This window comes from Anolis sagrei, chromosome 5 (assembly GCF_037176765.1).
Source record: "Anolis sagrei isolate rAnoSag1 chromosome 5, rAnoSag1.mat, whole genome shotgun sequence".
Lineage (NCBI taxonomy): Eukaryota > Metazoa > Chordata > Lepidosauria > Squamata > Dactyloidae > Anolis > Anolis sagrei.
Window position 1 is genome coordinate 174,753,626 of NC_090025.1, and position 19,739 is coordinate 174,773,364.

Here is a 19,739-nt window from a genome sequence, read left to right on the forward strand (position 1 = left end):
TGTATGAAGTAATGCTTCCTTTAACCTATCCTGCTATTGAGTACTGAGCTTTGATTGCTGCAAACTGAAGACAAGAGTTTCTCTTTCTTATTTTTTAAAAGCTAAATGTTATAACTGTTTCTCAGAAGTGACTTTGATCATTCTTTGTTTGAATGGAATGGAAAAAAAAATCTATTATTTAGGATCTAATCCTTGAAGAACATGTTGACCTGGCTTGTAGGCTTGGGTAACCACGGAAAAATTTGGTTCTAAACTCGTTTTGTTTTTAGGGGGCCCTTGCGTTTCGTTTTTTTTAATAATTCCGAAATGTTCCTTTTAAAAATGTCGAAATATACGAAATTTCGTATAATTACGAATCGATTCGTTAATGGCGGACGCAATTGCGCAATATGCTAAAAAAAACCTCCAAATGGGACAGGGGGAACTTCTGAAGCTTCCCTCTCCTTCTGTTGTTGACTGTTGGTGTGATAAAACAAACAACAACTATAAAACTTGCACCAGACATGCGAAAATAATTACAAAATAATTACGGAATAATTACAAAATAATTACAAAATAATTACGAAATAAATTGAAAAAATTGTTTCGAATCTAATTTACTCCTCACACTATTCCTGCATGGCTCAATATTGGATCGTAAGCTAATTTAAATATGAATTAATAACGAATTACGAAATTAACGAACAAAACCGCCCAAGCCTACTGGCTTGTATAACGAAGACCTGGCTGGGGGGGGGGGGGACTTAATCTCTCCCAGCTTTGTCCACCAGGCTACTCCATTCAGAACCAGTCAAGATCTAGAGGGCAGAGAGGGGTGTCGCAATTGTCTATAAGGATACCATCCCCCTGACCAGGTGCCCCATCCCGCAGTCTCCCACATTTGAGTGTGTCGGCCTGAGAGTCGGTGACTGGAACAGGATAGGGATTCTGTTGATGTACCGACCACCCCACTGCACTACAGTCTCCCTACCTGAGCTAGCCGGAGTGGTCTCAGGCCTGGCCTTGGAGTCCCAACGGCTCATTGTGCTGAGGGACTTCAATGTCTATGCCGAGACCACTCTGTCAGGAGCGGCTCAGAACTTCATGTCAGCCATGGCAACCATGGGCTTGTCCCAATTAGTATCTGGTCCCACCCACAGTGCTGGATATACGCTGGATTTGGTCTTCTGCCAGGGATGGGAAGAAGGTGGTGGGGTGGAGGAGCTGACCATCACTCCATTGCCATGGACCGACCACCACCTGATCAGGTTTAGACTTATTATGCCTACCTACCTCCGCAGGTGTGGTGGACCCATTAAAATGGTCTGCCCCAGGAGACTTATGGATCCAAATGGTTTTCTGACAGCTCTTGGGGAATTTCCCACCTCCTTGATAAGTGACCCTGTCGAGGCTCTGGTCTCTCTCTGGGACAGGGAGATGACCAGGGCTATAGACACAATTGCTCCAGAACGCCCCCTCTCAAGTAACTGAGCTCAACCAGCTCCTTGGTTCACTGAGGAGCTGGCAGTGATGAAGCGAAAGAATAGGTAGCTAGAGTGCATGCGGTGACGGAAGCATAGCGGCTGCACAAAAAACATTCCTTACAGCCAATATTGTATCCACCAAGAACCATCCGGCTGAGTTGTTCTGAGTTGTCAGAGGACTATTAAATCCGCCTCAGAGCGAGATCCCTGACAACTCAGCAGATCGCTGTGAAGCATTTGCTAGGTTCTTTGTGGACAAAGTTGCACTGATCCATTCCGACTTTGACGCCACATTAATAGCAGCCTCTGAGATTGTAACACGAGCACCTGCTTGTCCAGTTTTAATGGATTCTTTTCAATTGGTTCAGCTCAAGGATGTGGATAAGATCCTTGGAGAAGCGAGGCCTACCACATGCATCCTAGACCCCTGCCCATCCTGACTGATCAAAGAAGCCAGAGGGAGTTTGGCAGAGTGGGTTAAGGTGGTGGTTAATGCCTCCTTACAGGAGGGCAAGATTCCAGCCAGCCTAAAACAGGCTGTTATAAAACCGCTGTTGAAAAAACCATCACTTGACCCCACTCAATTCGTCAACTATCGGCCAGTTTCCAATCTTCCCCACTTGGGCAAAGTCATGGAACATATGGTGGCTTCGCAACTCCAGGGGTTCTTGGTAGACACTGATTATCTAGATCAGTAAATACTACTGTACAATATTTGTCAGGTTTGGTGTACAGTCTAGATGTAGTTGCATCAGAGATTTGGATCAGGTAGTGTAATACTGACACTTTCATTTTTGTGATAGTGGCTGCTAACCAATGAAAATATTTTAATGAATCAGTTATCTGATTCCAAGAATTTCAATTGATTCAGTAAGCATAAATATAATTGGAGGTATCAAAATGTACTTGTACTTACTCAGTGTAAACTGTATAATGATTACCTAAAAAGGTGCCTTTTTGATAGTTTAAATAAGCAAAACCCACAAGTCTTTGTTGGAAACAAAGGATTTTTTTTTTGTTTCCCTTTAATACATGAGAGTCAAAATAGCCTCCAAACTAAGGCCAGTTGCAGAGTGATATATCTGTCTCAGATGGAAAATTCTGGAGGGAGAGCAATATCCACATCTCAGATGTTCCTCTTCTTCCTCCTGCTACTAGCCTTTCTTCCAGGGCAGAGTTCTGTGTGTTCAGGATCAGCTGTCAAACCATCCCAAACTAATCTGCAGTTTTCAAATGTGGTAGAGACCCTTTTCTTTTGCTAGAAGTGACATGTGGTTCAGTGCTCCATGTTCTTCCTGTGGCATGGAGGGAGATGCCATATTATTTCTGAGTAGGAAAAGATCTTCATTTGACTCTGAGAGGTTCAGAAAAACACACCTGGAGAAAAAGGTGCTGTTTCTTTTAATATACCAGAATGACAAATGTTCTGATAAATCTGTTTGCTTAATTTACACTTGAGTTATATTTAGAATGATCTCATAATATGAAGGATGTTACCTTTCCTTGCTGTTCTCTTTTTTAAAATTAAAAAGCTTTTTATTTAGCGCTGTATCTATGCATTCACAAGCTGTTCCATTTTTTTGGTTCGGAACCCAATTCCCTTTTCTCAGGTTTCTCATTATTTGCTTTCTTCTCTCTTAAAAATATCTGATGAGCTATCCTGTATTGGACCAAAGGCAGAAGTAGGATTCAATTCACTTCATAGTCTGCCAGGGTGTTATGAGCAGGATTTCATTCTCTTGCATATCTTTCCCCAGGAACCAGCATATGCTCCATCTGGTTGTTGTTACTGTGGGCCTTCAAGTCATTTATGCCTTTGGGTTTCTTTGGCAACATTCAGAGGGTCATTGGGAGAGTGCTATTTCTCCAAAGTCACCCAGTGTGTTTCCATGAGTTGAGTAGGGACTTGAACCCTTGTCATCAGCCAATGGCCAAACCACTATATCATGTTGGCTCTGCACTGCCTTAGGTACTGGTAGATATTGATTGATGTCTGTTGAATTTTGGGATGGACAAATCTATTTTCGTTTTGATTAATTTTTTATCATTTCAGCTGAATGTTCATTTCCACCTATATTTGTATCAGTCTTTGAATGCAGGTATATTTAGCAAACAGTTGCTCCTATTTTTTTTAAATGGACACATTTTGGGTTAATTTCCTGTAATGTTCATATTTTACACAAACCTTTCCTAGTATGCAGTGTTTGCATACATTTCCTTTTTAATATAATGTCTGGCATTTTATTGGTTAGTATCTTTTGAGAGCTTACAGATACTAACCAGCCCTGTCATTAGGCACAATGAGATTGTCTCCTAATGCATCTGGTTTAAGATACCATGTCTGCATGTGTTCTGTCTGCAAAGTCTTTAAGTTGATGGGTTTTTCCCTGCCAAAAAAGAGAGAGAATCAAGGAATCTTCTATCTAAAATGCCTAAATAACTTGTTAGACTATAAGTACTGTGCTACTGTGCCACAATTAGCTCTCCCGCATGCCCATACATTGTGAGGTACATCTACTGAGAGGAACATGCATGGGTTCTTCTGTGATGTCGAATCATGTCAATATTATTTCAAGCACTGCCTTTCAAGAGTTAAATCCCTGGAGCTGAGTGGACAAATCTGACTGCCTCAGTTTCAAATCATTTGAAGAAATTGACACCCAAGATCACAGTAGTTGGAGTACTCTAGGAATTGTAGCTCGAGAAGTAATATTTCCAGATATTTCCCACATAATGCCAATGGATATAATCAATCTCTCACCTTAAGTGTTTTTAGTTGTGTAAGGGTTTTTATTTGCCTGAATGGAAGTTTAATGTGCAAGATTTATATCAACCTGAGTATGTGACACTGAAAATAGATTCTCCCCTGACCCGGAACACAATGAGTGAAGAATCATAGAAACATAGAGTAATAGAGTTGGAAGATGGCATGTGGGCCATCTAATCCAACCCCCTGCCATGCAGGAAAAGCATAATCAAAGTACCCCAAAGTACAGTTAGGAGCTTTTCCTAACTGTATGCATATAGTTTAGGAGACCTCCAGATGTACAGAAACTGTTCATACATAGATGCAAAACATCCTTTTTGTGGAGGTGGATGTGTGAATATAGCCCTTCTTCTTCCTGGCAGGCAGCATATTCAAAAAAAGAAGTAAAAAAAGCCAGGGAGTGCTTCCCACACTATCTTCCAGTGTGATATGACAGGTGGCAAGAGAGGCAAAGTAAGAACAATAGGCACTTAGACGAGTCTGTGCTTCATCTAAATAATAATTTGCAAAACAGAGTCCTGGCACACGCAGAGAGACTTGCTCCACCAAGGCATACCTGTGTCAGCCCAAGATAAATATGGTTTTGTGTATATATGTGTTCTAATTAATGGAGACTTCTAATGAACCTTGCAGCTGCACCAGGTGCTTTATGCGCACAGACACTGATAGCGGGAGGCGAGGCTGGGAGGTATACCGCTGTGCCGGAGACAAAAAACACAATGCTCAGCTGCTTACTTCGAGCCCTGAATTGCTGCTTTTACCTGAAAAGCAGAAGAGCCTAATCAAATGCCAGGGGCTTCTTTTGATTTACTTGCTTTGGCTAATGAGACAAAAAATAAATGAAAATTATTTTCTATCTTCAGGGAAGATATTCCACACCCTGTGGTGCTGTCACACAACTTTTAACTCTATGTTCTATGGTTTTATATGCCCTCCAACCATTAAAATGGGAATTGAGCATAACGTCTCTTACTTCAAAATGTGGGAAACCATCCTTTCCCCATCTGCCTGAATGGAGCTTCTGTCTTTCTGCTCCTAAGTTCTTCCCTGATGGATCTACTGTTTATATTGTGCATTTTTGTGTTCTCAGCTACTCCTGTGTGTTGTTAAAAATATGGGAGGTAAGAAATCACCATAGCACCATGGTGAACAGACTGTATCCAATATTATTGTTTAGGGTCTGCACATCACAGCGGTGATTAGTGGACAGCAACCTCATGTGGTCACCTACAGAACTGCACATGCTTGCTTCCCAGTAGAATAGCCTCTGGCTGTAGATCAGTAGTGGAAATCATGTGTCCCTCCAGATGTTTTTGGAGTACAATGCCTTATGGCTATAGCCAACATAGGCATTGGCATGTAGTGCTTGGCACTGCAATACAGCAGCATCTGGGGAGACTCATAATTGCCACTCTGGCCTTAGATTGGCTGCACCTACCTTGGCTAATTTGTACATTAATCAATGAATTCTGCTAGAGAGAAAGAAATATCTAGTTTTCCCAGCTGAACCTTGTATGCATAAGAAGGGCTTTCTGAATTATTTCCTGTATTCATGATTATTTCTCTAGATTACTCCTCTACATTGTTGTGATTTGCCATAAAGTCAGTCCAGATTTATGCAAACTCAGGGTTGTCACTTCCTTGATTAAATCAAACTCCCTCTTGTTCAGTCTCTCACTTTTCCTTCTGCATTCCACTTTAACAAGCATTTTCATCTTTTCTAACAAGTCACATTGTCTTATGATACGTCCAAAGCACAACAACCATAATTCAGTCTACTTCTCATGAGAGTTCAGACTTATTTTGCTCAAAGACCAATTCAATTTGACTTTTTAGAAGTCCATGATAGCCAAGGGACTCTTAAGTACATTTCAAATGAGTTGATTTTCTTCCTGTCAGCTTTTTTTCACTATACCACTTTGCACCCATACATCTCCTCATCTTTGCCTCCAAGTTTGCCTTTGAATTCTGAGCCTCCTGCTTTTGGTTTCTTATTACTGTTTGTTTCCTGGATCCTATTAGGTTGTTGTCGTGTCTTGATAAATACTTATTGCAAAAGGTGATCCTGCACTGCACTATAAGTTTTTTGGGCAGCTTGTTGGGTGCTATAAATCTTCTTAAGGAACCTCGGTGGTATGTTAAGAATCTCCCATTTTTCCCAGGAGCACAATTTGAAAACCAGTGTTGAGGATCAATGATGTATACACTACATCTCTTATACCATGCTGGCTCTCAGGTATTCACACTTACAACGAAAGTGACTCAAGAGAAAGCTGATAATGTCCCATAAGGAAGGATAGGCAGTGATTTTTAAGTTATTGAATAACATGTTGTTCTGTGCACAAAATCTGACCAATGATAGATCTGCAGATTTGTGTATTTGTTGAAATTATAATGCAACATAGAGAAGCTTTAGGCAGATGTGTTGACAAAGTTTTGTTTAAAAGACAATTACTTAATTAGGAAGATATGTTGAATGCTTCAGCATCATTTCATTGTTCATGCTGCTTGCTAAATTATGTAAGAGAGGGCGTTCCAAAGAGTCAACAAACTGTGGTTTTGAATTTATTGGAAAGCAGCTATGTGCTATAAAGTGAGAAAGTCATTGCTATGGTTAAATTAATTAACACCATCTGAAATTAATGTTATTAATTCCAGAAGATCCTTTCTTTGCAAAGGGTTGTAGACCTCTAGTTGTTGCACTGGGAAAAAATCACTGAAATAAATATGTCCCTTTCAGATAGTAGTCTCCTTGTAGGAATAATACATAGATAGGGGTAGCTGCAGGTTCCACTCCTGCCCCTCAGTGTATATCAGCACATGATGGCTAATGGGAGCACACACATGTACCTAAGGTAGTTTCTAACCCTTATCATGCTTGCTTCAGTTTCACCACAGATAACACCACAGATAACACTTGACATGACCCAGTTATAGCACTATGATCCTACTTTCTTACCCTGGCTGCATTCTATGAACTCTTGGTATTTGCAGTTTTGGTGAGACGCTAGAGCTCTCTGGTGGAAAATTGTAAATGCTCTTCCTTTTACTACAAACTGCTGTATTCCATAGGATGATTCCATTGCAGTGGTCAGGTAGCATGAGAAAGACACTTTTTTTGCTTTTACAAACTCTTCAGCATTGCTTATATTCCCTCTGGTACTAAGGGCCTCAAGAGGGTTTCCTCCATTGATCATTTTTGGAAGAGCATCCGTATGAGTTTGCCTGAATTGTTATGAGGAAGGATGATCTGTAAATTGAACAAAATGGGGAAGGGAGGCTTTCCCTCTGCAATCTCTTTATGTTCTTCTTGTGGGTTGGTTTCTCCCTTAAGTGTGAAGAAAGTTAATGGTGTGGTCTGCAGTGCTGTGTTCTATCACCAGATGCTGCTATTTGCTGTCGAGTCTCCTTCTCCAAGGTACAGCAGTGTGCCAATCAAGACCAACTACAAAACCCCCAAATATAAAACAGCCCACATCTAAACACAGGTGCTTGTTTAAAAATAGAGACTGCAAATGTCTGCTCTGAAATGCAAGTAAACGGTGAGAAGGAGAAAAGTGTACATATTGATTATTTGCAGAGATTTTCCTTTCTCAACTTTGAGCACCTGAAATTGCCTTTTCTGAATGGTGACATTATTCTGAAAGTGACAGGATTTTACGTTTTGTGTATGGCTGTTATTCAGCTGAATAGTTATTTGTATAATAGAGCTTACTTATTTAACGAGTTTCCATAGGAGTAGGGATAGGCAACCTTTAATCCACAATATGGTTTATGGCTGTCTTTAGCTCCATCAGAGTTATATTAACCATTAAACAAAATAAACATGTATTTAGGGCATCAAGAGAAGAGGCACCACAGGAATTTTCCATTGCCAGATTTGCCATGGACCACGAGTTCCTCAAAACCAGGTTCCTCAAAAAGAGACTTCCATAATAAAAAGCTGCAATTGGAAAAAAAAATAGGATAAATCTTTCAAATATAAAGTGGAAGTATGCAAAATATTGTTTTCCATCTTTCTGTAAATTTGGTTCATTTCAAAAAAATAAAATAATTTATTTTATTATTGTTTATATTTTGAATTAGATAGATATGGAGGACACCAAAATCGTTTAAGTGCTTAAGGCCTCTAAAGGTTTTAATTCAGTTTTGATACTTCCAATAATAACAAATCATGGGAAGTGTAGTACCAAAGGACGCATTTTAAAACAATCTCCCAGAAAGTCTGAATAAATGTAGCCAACTGAAGAGTCCACAGTTTTGCACTTCAATCTAATAAAAAGAAGACATACCAAGTGGTTCCTCTCCATGAACTTTTCTTAGCTATTGTGCTTATCCCAACCCCAAATTTGAATTGCAGGAGTGGGAATGGATTTTGAAGTGCGTTTTGTGTATTCCCAAAGTTGCCAAGCAGACATCTTTGCACATAGTTGGTTGGGAGCATATAAACTAGCTTCTACCAAGGTTTGAAAATCATTCTCAGTTTGCTCTGGGAGGCCATCTTCTATTCTACAGCTTTCTGGTTTGGGCAATGAGTGTGCTTTTTATTGTTTACCTGCAAGAGTGAATGCAACTGATGCACATAAAATAGTATCTTGGTGATACCTGGGGATGCTCATGGAAATCTGGGATACTATATTTCATTCTCAGATATTGCCAATGTGCAGTTGCTTCATTGCTGGTGAATGAGGCAGCTACAACTAAAACATTTTCAAAGCAAACTGAAATCTTCCACGTATCTTGGAAATGCATTTGCTCTAGCCAGCACTTAGAATTGTACCATACTGATTTCTGACTAATTTCAGGGACATCCCTCAAATCAATTTTGTGCATGTTACAAATATTCAACTCCGGGTGTTTCACTAGAGAGAAAATTCTATGGACAGCCTCCATCTTCTGTGTGACAGACATACACCTAAACTTGATTGTTTGTTCTTTTCTCCTTTATGACACATCAAACCAGCTAATGCAAACAAGATGGCACATTCTATCAACATTACCTCTTAGTTACTTCATTTATGGACAGTCGTCAAACCAGAAGCAGATCCCCTTTTTGGAATGTGTCCCAGTCCATCTGTTTACAATTCTTTGGCTCATTCACCTGATGGTGAAATACTTCAGACATCTGTTGCCAAAACGGATGGTTTGCCCTTGTCATTCAAGTTTTAGAAGAATCCTAGAAAATCTTACTACTGCCTCCTTAGTATATTCTTTACACTATTGTGATCCGAAAGGTGTGATGGGAATTTTATTATTTTGTTTTTGTTAGGCACCATGTGTAATAGAGCTCAAAAGAGGCCAAGTTACAAAGAATGTTTAGTGAATGAGTGAATGAATACATACAGTCCAAAAACTATCCAGGTTAGTAGCCATCACTACATTTTGTGACGGTGGCTGCTACAGTTTCACTATTTGTGTTGAAAATGCATTGTCCTTTTATCTGTCTTGAATCTTCCACTATGTAGCTACTGGAAAACAACTCTGGGCTCTTAAGATTATGATTGGAGTACAAAACCTCTCTTAACTACTTCCTGAACATTATGTATAATCATACACATTTCTATTGTATCTTGACTTACTCATCTTCTTTCTAGATTTGACAGTTTCACACACACTTTCATCTTTCCTCCTCAGACAGTGTTTCCAATCCCTTGGTCATCTTGCTTTCCCTTTTTGAACTTTTCCCAAATCAACACTTCTCTTTCTGAGATGGGGTGACTAGAATTACTCAAAGAATTATACATGTAGCATAAACAAGTAGGCAGTCACGCAATCCAGAGCTTGTCTTCTGCCCTCCCATCCTCAAAAATTACCTTGTGTTCATCTCCTTAGCTTTGTTACTTTCCACATATCTACCCATGGAGTCTTTCTCTGTAATTTTGAAACCTAGAAGAGCATGTTTCCAAGTTGTGTAGGAACCCTCAATGTACTGAAGGTGATATGATATGACATAGCAATAGGTGCAAACCTTTGAATGAGAAATTGAGAGCTAACCTGCCTGTCTCCCCCTCTCCTTTGAGACATGGAAGAAATAAAAAATCACAGCCCTGAGTTTGCAGGACTTGAGCAAATACATAATTACTGAACTGGTAATCTGGTTTTAAATCAAAACAACAACTTCTGTTCAACTGCCCCAATGTTTTAGAATTTTCCTGTTTCCCACATTATGGACCACATCATATTGAGGCCTTGCCTGTTCCTGAGATACCACTAGTTTTCGGAAAAACTTTTGTGGGCACAAACCACTGCAGTGTGGTAAGGGAAGCAGGAAGACATGGACACTTGGTCATCTATCACTGCATATAGCTCAGCATTCTGTGTTGCAGACATCCAAATTGTAGAAAATTTGAATGTCTGCATCACAGGCAGCATTTGCTTCACATAATGATTTAATCAGCACTGTTTTTTTTTATTTTTCAGCATATTTAATCATTAAGGAAAATTATTCCTTTCTTTCAATATCCCTTTCCAAACTAAGGTTTTGGTAATATGCAAATATGTTTAGATACAGCACCTTGAAAACTTGGCAGTTTAAAACATTTATTGGTTTCATTAAAGGCTTTAATATAATCAGAAAATTGTTTTTCTAAAAGATGTAAGATCACCTTTCATCTGCTATTTTTATTCCTATTATCTTCCTCTGTGACTGCTGTGCTTCTCAGACTTTAATGTAGTTCATTAAAAACGTGCGCAAGCAGGTATCATATTCATTAGCAATTATGAAGGCAGAGAAATAAATGCAATTAAGGATTTAGGGATTTTATATGGGCAAACAGCTGGATAAAGGAGCAGTCTCTTTTGTACATATATGAGCGACATTTACATACCCACAAATAGACAGCAATAAGTAAATCTTCCATCAAAAACTGCAGAAGGCATGCTTGAGAAATTTTATTATTATAAATTTCAACATAAACTGCCTAGATACATATCTTTTGGACTAATTTGTCAATCAGAGCTTAGTTTTACAACAAGTGTTGCATTGCTAAAATGTCTTAGTTGTGTTAATGGCTCAGAAAACCTGTTCTGTCCACATTTGTTGTTACTGTGTGGTTTTAAGCCATTTCTGAATGAAGGCGAACCAATTGTGTGTGTGTGTGTGTGTGTGTGTGTGTGTGGAGTGGAGTGACTTGAGAAGCTGTAAGTCACTTCTGGTCTGAGAGAAATGGCTGTCTGCAGGACATTGCCCGGATGTTTCAATTTTTTTTTTTAGTGATCAAAGAGCCCCAGGGGCAGAGCTCTCTCTTATTCAACGAGGGGAGGGGGGGGGGACGACACCGGCTTTCTCCAGGGCTTGCTCTGTAAGTTGCAGTTGCTGAGGGAGTGGGCGGAGAGTGCCACAACTGAGTTGGTGGTGGAGGCAGAGGTGGGCAGGTTCTGGCTGCTCTGGAAAGTGGTGGCCTTGGCATCTCAAGCAGAAGAGCTGCGGCTGAGATAGCTGGCAGTGTCTGTTGGAAGCTTCTCTTCTTTTAGATAGTACTGTATCTGCTGTAGATCCTCTGCCATAAACCTCCACTTGTTCTCAGCCGGAGGGTGCAGGGGCTGCATGGGGGTGTTCCTTCGGTGGCTGCTCCCTGACTGAGCAGCCACCAGGCAGGAGGTGGGAAAGGAGCCCATCACCAGGCCTTTGGGGACCTTATTGGCAATGAACCTGAGACCTCCAGAGAGCATTTTTTATCATCCTTGTGGGAGGCTTCCCTCATGTCTCCACATGAGGAGCTGGAGCTGACAGAGGGAGTTCATCCACGCTCTCCCCGGATTCAAACCAATGATGGGGCTTTTGTGGCAATTTTTTTTCAGAGAAGTTTTTGCCTTTGTTTTCCTCTGAGACTGTGAAAGTGTGAGTTGACTAAAGCCACCCAATGGGTTTCCATGGCCGAGTGGTGATTTCTTGCCCGTGCCTTATCCAATGCTCAAACCACTACACCAAGCTGGCTCTGTCTACTTGTTTCATAAAATAAGACTGATAGCACTTATTTTGTAAAATTTTGCATGTGATTCTGTTGAGCAGAAAACAGCATCTTACGGTACATGCAAGAAACTGCAATTCCTATGCAGAGAATATTACTTCTAAACAGAAACATAATTTCCTGTGCAAATTATGTTTCCTGCTGCTTTTTAATGCAAATGAACCACACACATTTTTAACAGAATAAACTCCTAATTGTAGCATTTCCTGTGCAGGAAAGAATACTACTGTAGAAAATGTCCTTTCCCACCTAAAACAACTATGTGTGTGTTTTACACAGATTAAGTCCAGAACTGGAAATATTATTATCAGTCCAGAATTCTTCCTGCCATAGTTTCCCAACACTGACAAACATAGGACCTCATCACATGAAGAACCTTTTAGTGTCCTAGGATCCTTCTGACCCGGTTGAGCAACTGAGGTCCATACTGCCCATCACACAATGTAGCCTCATTTCTGTCAGGGCTCACTTGCTCACCATGGTAGCCACTTCATGTTCCATTAGGAATAATGGGGCTACTGGGGGGGGGGGGGAGCCGTGCAGCAACACTTCTCCACGTATGATGGGGAAGAATTGGTGTGGGCCAGGCAGGGTGCTGGGATTGCCACACTGCCCAGCCAGTTTGCCTAAGAGGAGAAAATTCTTGGGAAGGAGATTTTTTTGAGAAATTTCACCTCAACTCTGGTTTGGGTATTTTTCAGCTCCCATCAGCAGTGAAAATGCCCGAAGCTATTATGCTTATCACATTTTTTAAAAGGATACAGTATAAACAAATGTTTATTCCTATTTCTATTTCAAACAGGTAAATTATTTCCTTTTTTCTGTTATACCATCCTTTCCCCCTTTCTCTTCCATTTTCTTTCTGCTTGCTTCAAATCCCCCGTTCTGTTTACTTTCTCCCTTCTCATCTCCTTCATTCTGTACCTTTCCTTGTTTAAGTATGCCAAATAAACTTTAGGAGGCAGGTCTCTCACCTGTGGAATAATAAAAGCAGAGCTGCATTTCTTGTTTTAAATTATCTCTGGGTTGAGGTCAGGCTGCATGACATAAAATTCCTTACTGCTGTTTTATGAAGTGTCTCTTCCTCTGTGTGTGGGGGGCAGTGCTTTCTGCAAATCACTAACATCTTCATTCAAAGAAGTCCCTTTTTAACCTTGGGAAAATAGATATTTACACCTAGTTTTTTGTGTTGTCTGTTGAATTTTCTGTAAACATCAAAATGTGTTTATTTCTTTATTTCACATAAGTATATACTGCCCTTCAGAAAAAGTTCCTAGGGAGGATTTTTTTAAAAAAAAATATACTAATATCACAGTCCTATGATCCATGTGAAAACATCTCAGAGGCTATAAAATACCATGTTAAACTACCAAGCATAGGAATAAAGCCTGACTTTGCAAGACAGAGAATGACCTCAAAACTTCCCCTTCACTGCCTCTGGTGACTGGTGACTGGTGTTTGTTGCAGATTTCAGTCTGAACTATATAGATGCTGAACTTATTTTGAGGTTCTGCAGCTTGCATGTGTCTTTTAAAGTCAAGACTACTAAAATATATAGACAATATCTATATCGCTATCTCTCTATCATCTATAGCTATCTATGTTTCCTTTTATTGATCACCTGTCTAACTATCTCTGTTGTTTATATATGAATTGTATACTATAGGTATAAACAATATATTATGCAATATATAAACAATATAAAGACAGAGCAGTTTTGAAATCAATTCTCATTTTTCTAACCAAAAAGAGAGATTTTTTTTAGCATCAAAAAAAGTTCAGACTAAAACCTGAAGCCGATTCCCTGTTGCCATGACATTGAGCTCTCTGTGGGATTAGGCACCCAAAAATTACACAGACAAGGGAAGATAGAGGAAACCTTTCATGAAGCAACAAACTGTGCTAAGGCTAATGATTTTTTTTTCATGTCAGGAACGACTTGAGAAACTGCAAGTTGTTTCTGGTGTGAGAGAATTGACTGTCTGCAATGACGTTGCCCAGGGGACACCTGGATGTTTTTGATGTTTCACCATCCTCGTGGGAGGCTTCTCTCATCTGTCTGTATGAGAAGCTGGAGCTGACAGAGGGAGCTCAATCCGCTCTTGCCACATTCAAACCACTGACCTATCAGTCAGCAGTCCTGCCAGCACATTGTGCCACCGGAGGCTCCCGGTGATGAGCCCCACATGACATTTCTCTTCCATTCAAGAAATTCAGTGAAATGCTGCCTTTCCAACTTCTTGTCCTGTAAGCAGAGCAGGTAGTGTCAAGAGGCCATTGATGCATAGCTCCGAGTAACAGACTTGGGATAAATCTTCCTATTAGTGTGCCACATTAGCTGTTACTAAACAAACAAACAAACAAGTATACACAGATTAATTTATTGTGTGAATGCTACCGGGTTTGATTTGGCCAGAAGCATTGCTAGAGAGTAGAGCTGAGGCAGGATTTGGCTTCCATGTCAGTGAGGAACTGAATTCATCCTGTTTTGGCTCCAGCCCACACTTGAAATGGGCTATCCAAGGTGTTGAATCTTTAATCCATTCACCCCATTGGTTTAACACTTTAGATAAGAAAGCCAACATGGTATAGTGATTTGAATACTGGATTAGGACTCTTTGAAACCAAGGGTCAGATCTCTGTGAGTTGGACAAGTCATACCTTCTTAGCCTGGTGATTCCTATCCTAACAAACCTTTCAAAAAGGAACTCCAGAACATGTTCATCTTAACGTTGGCAGAGGTCAGAAATGTCTTGAATTCGCAATCATCACCAACAACTTTAGATAACTCTTTAAATGAATTCAGATGAAAACCTGGAGCAGTGATGCAGAACCAAGAGCTGCCATGGAGAAGGGGCAAGAGATGTGACAACTTTCACCTCAAATTCTACTTGAATGCATGCTAAATATTGGTCTGATGAGAGGCTGGAGAGAATGTATTTGTGGGTGAGTGTGTTGATGTGTTATGGATGGTTATATTGTTGTTTTTTGCTCTTTTAAAAAAGAATTTCACTTGGACAGGTCTAGCCCCTAAAATGTCCAGTTTGGACTTTCAATAGTATTGTTTTCCATCTTCACTGACTTTGATTTTGTTTCCTAATTTCACTGCCTTTGTGTTTCTTGGTAGCCATTATCTGTTGTTGCTCTTTCTTCTTCTTTCCCCTTCAATACTCTGTCCTTAGCTGAAAGAGTAAACACTGTCAGCCGCTGAGGAGGGGGGGGGGAGAGAAAAGGGGGCAGCATGAGGTGAGGGAGCCCTCTCACCCACCTCCAGAGTCAAGTTCATTCTCTGAAAACCCCAAAGATTCCCCAATAAATAAGAAAGCAAAGGTGAGAGGTGTCTTAGCAACATTTGTATGTTTAGAGACATATGTATAAAATTCTTTCACATGCTTTCCACTGAGCCATGACCTGCTTTCTTCAGGAGCTGCCTGCTATTTTCAGGATTTTTCTCCCCCCCCCCCCCCCCACACACACTTTCTCTTTCTTTCTCTCTAAGCGAGTCCCTGAGACAATAGCTTGCATGCCAAATAGAGCTGGTTCTTGAGATAGGAAAGATTTTGCCTGAATCACAATCCCTCCCCTCTCCCTGCTGATACGCACACCCTGGTTGCTTTCAAACCCATTCCGACTCTTTTCATTTTGTGTTCTTTCTTTTAAGAAGCAGCGTTTGCCTGCTAGGAAGGCAGTGTCAAATGCACACAGGGGAGAGAGTTGCTTTTGTTTTTCTAACTCATATTATTCCAAAAATGGGTTGTGTTCAGTACTAGTTCCAAAATTTGGAGGTTTTTTGGTCTTTTTTTAAGTGGAGGGTGTTGCTGCATAAAACATCTTCCTGCCTTCTAATAGTTTAGAGATGTTCAAGCAATATCAGAGTATGGTCAGGATGGCAAATGTTATGAATGAGGAAGAATAGGCAAGCTAGGAGAGGCTGCAGCCGTTTGCTTCTGACTGAGCCTACTGGGAAGGGCATCTACGCTTGCACTTTATATTCAGTTTGTAGCAATTATTTATTTTTATTATTTATTATTTAAAACATTTATATTTCACCCTTCTCAACCTGCAGGGGACTCAGGGTGGAGCACAACATATATACAGCAAACATTCAATGCTGAAACATAAAACCATAAATATATAAAATTAAAATAAACAGAAAACAAAGTGGGAAATAGGAAGAGGAGAGAGAAATTGGAACATTTTAAAAGTGAGATTCTGACAACTAATCAAGACTGGGATATTTGGAGAATATGTATCTAGAGAGTAAGCTGAAGCCGAACATTGCTGCTATTTTCTTGCTCTGTATCTGTGGGCACCACTGTCCATTAGGAGATAATATGGTGGGTCAGTGTTACTTTAGCTAATTCTCCTTATTCCTATCTAAAGCTTGGCAAGTTACTATTCTGTTTTATTAATTTTATTTTTATCTCATCTTTCTTTCAACATGGGAACCAAGGTCATAAGTATGTCTCCCTGCCAACCCATTAGTTAGAAGAAACTATTTTGCTGAATTAAGACGGAATTGCCAATTCAATCAATATTTGCATATGGAATGGGAATAACATCATCTTGTCTTCAGACAACAATCACTAACCAGGCATGTAGCCGGGGGGGGGGGGGGGGGCTTGAGGGGCTTCAGCCCCCCCTCAAATTCTCATGGTGGTCCACGAAAAATACTGGTGCATTATTTAAACTGTTATGTTTATTCCTATCATGATCTGATCACCATACTCAATGTATCCCATATGCATGGGGGTATTGGGGTAATGATACAAAAGGTTTGCTAGGGTAGAACCTCTTTCACTCAGACTCAGCCCCCCCCCCCCCCGAATCAAAATTCTGGCTATGGGCCTGTCACTAACCAATTATCATTAATGTACTTGCAGTGGTAGTTGTGCAAGTAAAAAGAAGCAGCAGCAGATCTAGGAACTTCAGTGGTGGTGGGAATCATTAGTTGGTGACCAGCTATTCTAAGCCTTGATGCTGTCCTCGTTTGTTCACTTGCTCACTTTCCCAAATTGCACACTGTGGAAAGCACTGGAACAATATGAACACCCACTCAACTCAAGAAGCTGCCCAGCTGAATGCCTGTATGATTCACAACTATGGATTTCCACTTTCTAATCAGCCTCTTCAGGTGCCTGGTAATTCTGTTGGGTCTTTCTGATTGATGGCACCATTCAGCCTCTCTGGCTGCAAAGGCACAACAGAATTAGAAACAAGGAGTTTGCCAATTGTGTCTCTGTCTCAGACAGTCATTTTCCTTCCTGTAATCAGAAGAGATGGATGAAACAAGGGGAGTCATGCAGACCTATAGCAGCTGGTTCTTCCAGTGCTGGGCTGAAATGCCCTACCAATGCCTGAGGTACCACAAATGCAGGAAATCAAAGCAGAAGGTCTCATTTTAAAAAAGAATATAGACAAGTTGATATGGGTTAATTGAATGGCACCAAGGATGATAAAAGATATGAAGTATAAAACATATGAAAAAAGGTTGACGGAGCTGGACATGTTCAGCTTGATAAAAACGAATCTGAGGGCACTATTTAACACTTTAAGGCAGTGGCTTTCAACTTGTGGGTCCCCAGGTGTTTTGGACTACAACTCCCAGAAATCCCAGCCAGTTTACCAGCTGTTAGGCTTTCTGGGAGTTGAAGGCCAAAACATCTGGGGACCCACAGGTTGAGAGCCACTGCTTTAAGGGCTGTTATAGAGAGGGGGCATATTTGTTCTTTGCTGTCCCAAAAGATAAGACCAGGTCAAATGCTTTGAATTTACAGGATGGTATTTTTTAAATTGAAATTAGAAGGAACATCTTGACAATATAAGCTGTCCAGCAACTGAACCAATTGTTTAGAGAGGTAGAGGGCTTTACAAAGAAACTAGAATGGGACTGCTTTAGGCAGAGATCATACATTGAGCAGAAGGCTGAATTTCAGTGGCCCATGCGATCCCTTCCAACTTTATGATTCTATGCTTTTAGGATCTTTTCGTCAGTTTGAAGAGGGCAGAAGGAGGAAATGTGTGAAGCTTATCATAGCTCTTTAAAGTTCTACCAGTCTGGTATTCATCATATTTTTGTGGTGGTTACCATTTCTCACCCAAATGCTCCTTTAAGTGAAGCATTCTGAGTAATCCAAAAGAGTGGTCACAGCTCTACCCACATCCAGAAAGTCATCATAATTCCCTGAAAATGGGAAAAGAAAGACTGCTAAAGCCCCTGCTTTTGCTCCTATTCCTGGACACTCTATGCAAAGATAGTTCCTAGGAATTCCTGGAAGTCTTAAAAGAGTGGTAAATGCCAACTTTCCCATCCTCTAGAGCCAACCCTATTTCTGATGCACTTGTAATGCTTTTCTTGGTCTTTTTTGTCTCAACAGAACCCAAGAAAAAGAAAAAAGAAGGCAAGAAACAGGAAAAGACACTGGAATAAGAAAGCTATGACAAGTGGCATGGGATTGAGATTTCCTCGAATGTAATCAGTTAACACAAGTTTCATTGACACCTAGGCATTTTATCCAGAAGTTATTTATAGCTTAATTGTACAGTAGGAGGAAATAAACATGCAAATACACTCTCTTTCTTCTTTTATTTTTTTATTCTTAGTACAGCCTCTCCTAATTTGGCACTCTTCAATTGGGTAAGATTACAGTTCCTACCATTCCCAGACTGTTGGCTGGGAATAATCCACTTTGGATCCTGCTCTGGGAGAAAGGTGGTATACAAATGCAGCAAACAAACACATGAATAAAGGAATTTGTAGTACAGCACATTTAGAAGGTGCTGGATCATGGAAGGCTGCCCTAGTTTTTTTCAGTATATACTCTTAACCTTTGTAGAAGTTTGCAGTAAAAGGCAGTAGTGTCATGTAGAACACAAGTGCTTTGGTAAATGGAAAAAGTGTAGATTCATTCCCAAATCCCCATTCCTTCTCTCAAAATCCATTCTTCTAAGGCCTGGGTTTGCATGCTAAGGACAGGGTTGGTGACCTACAATGAACTCCCAAGTTGTATTCTATCAAGGTTCTTTGATGTCATTATGACCTGTCTAGATGCTGAACAGCTTGGCCATCCTATGTGTGAAACAGATTTTCCCACCCCTTTTTATGTTTTTTTAATAGCAAGTGTGGGTCACTATCTCCAGATTGTATCTGCACTGAAATAACTAACTTGGCTGAAATTTACACCTTTTAATAAAACAATTTAAGGCTCTAGTCTATAATGCTTCTTATGTGTTTCCTGAACATATTTTCATTCAGCATGATTTCCAGTAACAGTGTATTGTCATGCCTCATGTTAGTAAATGGCAGTGACATGGATATGGACACGCTGAAATGAATGCATTCACCATTTAATATGAGGTGTGAACACTCATGTTTTTTGTATTTGTGGTGCATCCCAGAAGTGAAACCACACAAATATGGCAATTGTACGGTTTGCAAGTGTCTTCGTACCAAAGACTTTGCATTATAACATGATAAAATTTGTAACCAAAACTATAGAACGTCATTTCTAAAGTTGGCATGATTTGGTGTCAGACATG

The 19,739-nt window shown here is 40.2% G+C and overlaps 1 protein-coding gene across 3 annotated transcripts in view; it reads left to right on the forward strand.

Moving 5' to 3' along the window:
* The window catches only part of PTN (pleiotrophin), a 120,078-nt gene extending 100,668 nt beyond the window's left edge, over positions 1 to 19,410 (forward strand). For all 3 annotated transcript variants that reach the window (XM_067469255.1, XM_067469254.1, XM_067469256.1), the window contains one exon: positions 18,578 to 19,410. In XM_067469255.1, the coding sequence (XP_067325356.1) occupies positions 18,578 to 18,630 (53 nt within the window). In that variant the 3' untranslated portion in view covers positions 18,631 to 19,410. The remainder of the gene's footprint in view (positions 1 to 18,577) is intronic.
* Positions 19,411 to 19,739: the final 329 nt, after the last annotated feature.